Source organism: Lampetra fluviatilis, chromosome 12 (assembly GCF_964198595.1).
Source record: "Lampetra fluviatilis chromosome 12, kcLamFluv1.1, whole genome shotgun sequence".
In the NCBI taxonomy this organism is placed as follows: Eukaryota; Metazoa; Chordata; class Hyperoartia; order Petromyzontiformes; family Petromyzontidae; genus Lampetra; species Lampetra fluviatilis.
In genome coordinates, this window is record NC_136286.1 from 383,937 (window position 1) to 389,444 (window position 5,508).

The 5,508-nt window shown below is 54.1% G+C and overlaps 1 protein-coding gene across 1 annotated transcript; it reads right to left on the minus strand.

The window, feature by feature from the left end:
• POLR1E (RNA polymerase I subunit E) lies at positions 1-5,219 on the minus strand. Its single transcript, XM_078861178.1, has 12 exons — positions 5,134-5,219; positions 4,026-4,129; positions 3,107-3,183; positions 2,820-2,905; positions 2,633-2,685; positions 2,216-2,360; positions 1,839-1,946; positions 1,626-1,722; positions 1,320-1,459; positions 1,118-1,199; positions 888-1,019; positions 1-391 (listed from the first exon to the last, which is right to left on the minus strand). The coding sequence occupies exons 1-12, from the start codon at positions 5,189-5,191 to the stop codon at positions 244-246; spliced, it is 1,230 nt and encodes a 409-aa protein (XP_078717304.1). The 5' UTR covers positions 5,192-5,219; the 3' UTR covers positions 1-243.
• Between the last annotated feature and the right edge of the window lie 289 nt (positions 5,220-5,508).

Consider the following 5,508-nt stretch of genomic DNA (forward strand, 5'->3'; position numbering starts at 1 on the left):
CAAATTCAAAACTTTATTAGAAAAAAAATAACGTTACAGTGAAGTCTCGAACCATACTCCTTGCTCCTGCCCTCTGCGAACTGGTCGTACTACCTAAGTCTCTCGTGAGTGGCTCTCTCCTCCCAGAGTTGAATTGATGCACTGGAGGATCGGATTAAGCCATCGCTTGGTTTCCCCCTCTGTGCAGAACTAGCGCTCATGCATGCATACGCGATGTGTCGGTGACACCAGGCAGGTGGGTTCCTATCTTTTGCGCTTGCGCTCGTGAGAGGCAACGGGCATGGTGAGGGGTACAGCCAACTCAGCTATGCGGGACTTGAGGTCCGTGGTGGAGCTCGTTGCTCGGATTTGTTTGATCTTCAATCCCAGAGCACGCGCCACCTCCAGGATCCTGAACAGGGCAGAGCAAAACAGGTGGCATGGTTGTGAGAGCAGTCACGACACAAACGAAGATAAGTGCGATTGAGCATGACACAGATGAGTTGATGATCGCGACATCTGTCCCGAGAGGGTGACCTCTGCGGGTGGCCGTCAGGTTTGACCATTGTGCTATTGTAGTGGCCGACAATTTCGTTGCTGCTTGCTTTAGCCACGTGTGCATGCTGACATGACCCAAGGCCAGCTCATACCCAACTCTGAAATCATGGCCATTTGAATGCTGCATAGAAAATATAGAATAACCTCTAACAGGATTTCAAAACACAAACACATGACTCTCCTGGCCATACTGATGAAGGCGCTCAAAAAAGCTCTCAAGCCGTCAATTTAACTTACAATCAGCGATCTTGAGCCAATTAGGATCAAAAGAAAAGCATTGCAGTTAGTGTTACAATTTAAACCCATCTGGATGACATCAAATGTGCACAGCTCCAGACCCCATCACTTACTTTTTCTCGCTGACCTTGAAGTCCTTCTGCAGTAGCGAGAGGTTGATTGAGAACGAGTTGAGGTGCAGCGCTAGCACCAGCACGTACGCAATGATCTTGTCCCGTAGCGCTGGGGTCATGGCATTCTGCACCCTGCACAACCGGACATGACCGAAGCACGGCGTCACATGCGCACCACCAGAAACATCGGCACCACTGTGTGGAGGCCGCCAAATGGATTCCACTCTGACCTGCCATTGTCGAAGGAGACCGTTGTGAAGCACTCAAGGATCTTGGTCCTCAGCAGAGGCGGCATGTGGTCACCCAGAGTATCTGAATGACAAGCAACACCGGTGTTCTCCACTCAAAACTGTACCGACAGCACATTATGACCGAGGCACTGTGCATGCAGATAAAGTGCTATAGCTGCGAATATGCAAAATGCCACAATACCTCTGGAGGAGAACTTCTTCTTCTTCAGATGGAACAAGTGGACCAAGGTGTCCAGATACCACACGAGTCCAGCCCGTAATTTGCGGATAGAGGCATCATTAGGCGTGACTCGTATCGCCCCCACAGCAATTGCACTCAACCTGCGAGTGGGTGCACATACACACCACTCTCTTGATGCACAGCCAACAGCCCGTCATGCACAGTCTCTATGCAGCAGGCATTCTCCACCGAGGTGAAGGAGAGGCAGTGCAGCGTTTAGCCGAGGCATTATGATCACGCTCCTCCCTCTGTCGGTACCATACGCACGTGGGGTCTTGTGCGACGAATGTCATGCCAGACTTCATTAGCTCCAAGTATTTGGAGCTCGCTTCCTCCGCTGCCTCAAGTTCGGTCTCTGTGATGACTGATAGAAATACCTCAGGAAAAAAAATTGAGACATGGGGACCCACATTCACTGTTACACTGACCTTAAACCGTCACCCCTGACCTTACAGCCCCAGCCGGCGACACAAAGGATACTGTCATTGAGTTTGTAGGCCTCGTCCGGAGAGGTGGCTTTGGGGTTGCACGGTGGAAGGTAGGGCGATTGCTCGAATGCCTCCACCCGCTGCACTTCACGTGTCAGGACTGCACACACGTGCGTGCACGTACAAGAGAGCCCACATTCACACACAGTGCATACATACACACACACACCATGTACTGGAATAATTTTGTACAATATTCATAATCCGCAATCTGATCGCCTCAGACTCTTAGTGGTCAAAACAGACGAAATGTTGATGCACATATTGTTGAGATTATTATTAAACCTTACAGATTGCGACACATGAGAGTGGCATATTCACAAGCGTGGAGAAGAACATGGTCATGTGTACGCGTGCGAGCGCACTCACACTCGGAGCCACGGGTGTCGATGATTTGCTGAGCCACGGTGGAGACGGCCTTCTGAAGGCTCTCACCGCCCACCTGGTTCATGCGACGCGCTGAGAGCGCACGCTTCTGTTTGTGACTCCCAAACGCCTCGATCAAAGCGTCAACCTGCACGAAAGAACGAACCACACACATACGTCATCACCCAGCACCGCACACAAACGTACAAGTTATCACGCACACACAACAGGTTGATGCACCAACATGTTAATGCACCTCCGATTAGCACAGTTGGCTACTTATGGTGCAAAAGAAGTTCAACATCCATACAACAGTCATCATACACCACCATACACATGTTCATCAGTCATCGCGTATGACCACACAAACCCAACAACCGACAATGCAAGTGCAATGTGGATTCAGGTGCATGCCATCACCTTATCTCTATATGAGCCTTCTGATTTCTTCTTTGGCTCGTACTCTTTCTCTCCTGTTGGCAACATTGGTCACACATATTATTGGCTGCTCATAGGGCTACAAGTCTCATTTGGGTTTGATTTGTGAGCCAATGCGATGAAGGTGCCGTGGTCTACAGTGGGCGAGTCGGGGGCTTGGCGGCATCACCTTGGATATTGGGTTGCATCACGAAGTGCTGCGCGTTGTACACCCTCATCTTGCCATCCTTCTTGTCCAGCACGCCCACGTAGTACCTGCCACAGCAGAGGCACAGCCATCCACCACACTGCTTTCTTTGTACCCTTTGAAGTGCCCAGCACAGTTGGACTCAACGTCAGCGGATTTAAAGTTGTGTACAGGTCTAGCTCCACTACGTAAAGACTTCCCGGCCGGCTATGGGCACTTAAGCGGTATTTACACGTGTACACAAGTCATGCTTCCAGGCTCCACCTCACCTACACAGGCTGTTGCACCGTGACGTATTCACGCCAAAGTTTTGTCCCACGTAGTACAGATGCTCCGCTTGTGCCACCTGCAACACAAATGAGGGTCGGTCAAAGAACGCGACTGACCCATATTTCTCGAACCGTCTCTACAGTAGCGACCCAAACATGCACACTCACGCTCAAACCCACAACTTATTGTCTTTCCCCCGCACCTCTGATTAGTACGGTTGGCTACGTACGGTGCGAAAGAAGCTCAACATACACACATAAATCAGCATGCAGCAATCTCCCAGACTCACTGACTTATGCCATTAGCCTCACCTTATGGAACAATTTTTACCCAGTATAAAAAAAATATGAAAAAAATAGGATTTAGTGGAGACTTGAAGCCTTGTAAAAGCTTACCATCTGCTGTTTGAATATCTTAACACCTTTATTACCAATCCGAAACCTTTATTACTGCCGTAAAGGGTAACGCCTATTCTTTTTTCAGCCTCACCTTATTAAAAACGTACATTTGCAACTGTTACAGCTGGACAGCATTCTACAATCTACGTGAAAGAGCAGTGTGCACCATTCGATCATTCATGCAATTTAGTCGTGTGTTGGGACTGGGTTTGTCAGTTCATTGTACATGTATAACGTGGCATTGGTTATAAATCTGAAATATTTGCATGTGATCTGTTTGGTAAGCAATGGGTCAATAGCCAATCCGAAACCTCGCCTGGTTGAAACTCTCGCGAATTCGATGTTCCTCCGATTAGCACGTTGGCTACGAATGGTGCGAGAGAAATTCAACGTGACATACGTTCCATCTCGGAGGGTTTTCCGGGTGAAAAATATAGTCAGATGAAATAATACCCGTGTGGCTCCCAAGTTAAGAGAGAGAGGTGGTGGGGGCGAGATGGGCTGCGTGTCTCCTCCTCACCACGATGGCGCGGTGCTTCTTACGCGGGTGCTCCCGCTCCGTGCTCGTGAACACCGAGAGGCCGATGCCTCCCGCGCTCGCCGGTTCTCCATTGGCGAACTGCACTGGAGGGGGAAGGTGGAGGGGGTGAGAGGGGGCAGGTGGAGGGGGTGAGAGGGGGCAGGTGGAGGGGATGGGAGGGGGCAGGTGGAGGGAGTGAGAGGGGGAAGGTGGAGGGGGCAGGTGGAGGGGGTGAGAGGGGGCAGGTGGAGGGGGTGAGAGGGGGCAGGTGGAGGGAGTGAGAGGGGGAAGGTGGAGGGGGCAGGTGGAGGGGGTGAGAGGGGGTAGGTGGAGGGGGTGAGAGGGGGAAGGTGGAGGGGGTGAGAGGGGGCAGGTGGAGGGGGTGAGAGGGGGAAGGTGGAGGGGGTGAGAGGGGGCAGGTGGAGGGGGTGAGAGGGGGCAGGTGGAGGGGGTGAGAGGGGGCAGGTGGAGGGGGTGAGAGGGGGCAGGTGGAGGGGATGAGAGGGGGAAGGTGGAGCGGATGGGAGGGGGCAGGTGGGTGGAAGGTGGAGGGGGTTCAACCTCGAGGACGAGCGAAGCGTTCAACAAACGGCACAGCGGGGCGAGAAGCGTTCAGCGCGGTCGGTTTACGTACGGTGCAAAAAAAGTTAAACGTGCGCACATACAGACGGTCACACTTGCCCCGTTGTTTAAAACCGCACACACTAAAGACAAAATAACCTCTGCCACGAGATGAATCTGCGGCCAGCTAACGGAGTGGGGGGGGGGGTGCCTCTGCTGCCGTACGGCTACGAGTGTCGCCCTCCTCGTCCATCTGCCCGGCCTCGCGACCTCCACCGCCGCTCGCTCTGGGCTGAGGAGCGCGAGCAACAAACAACAACCCCTGCCCGCCGCCTCCAACTCCTCCCCAAGCTGCTGGCCGCGTTACTTCTGAGCGGGCTGGGCGCCTCTGAAGCTCCCCGCCCCCCCCCCCCGTAAACGCGGGTTCCCTTCTTAGCACGGGTCGGGAACAAGGCCCCGCGATTACAGCCGCGACTCGGCGAACACGGAGCCCGCAGCAAGGCCCGCGTGGTCTCGTATCTCCTGGTCCCCAGCGGCCCCGCCTCACCCAGCGCGGCGCGGGCCCCGGGATCGCCGCTCTCCCACATGGCCCTGGAAGCCGCCATGGCGCCACGAAGGCCCCAAGCCGACTACCCCGCCCCCTCGGCTCCCCCGCCCCTTCGCCCCTTCGCCCCTCCCCCTCGGCTCCCCCGCCCCTTCGCCCCTCCCCCTCCCCTCCCCTCCCCCTCGGCTCCCCCGCCCCCTTCGCCCCCCTCCCTCCACGAGGTTCAATCTCCACGCCCACACCTGGAGGGGCATTAAGAGAGAAAACTGTGTAACAGGCGACGTTTCGGGCAAAGGACCTTCTAGCATAGCAAATAAAGAGGCCAGAGAGATGGAGTATATAATACGAGTTGGAGACGACACCGTGGGGGTCTGATGA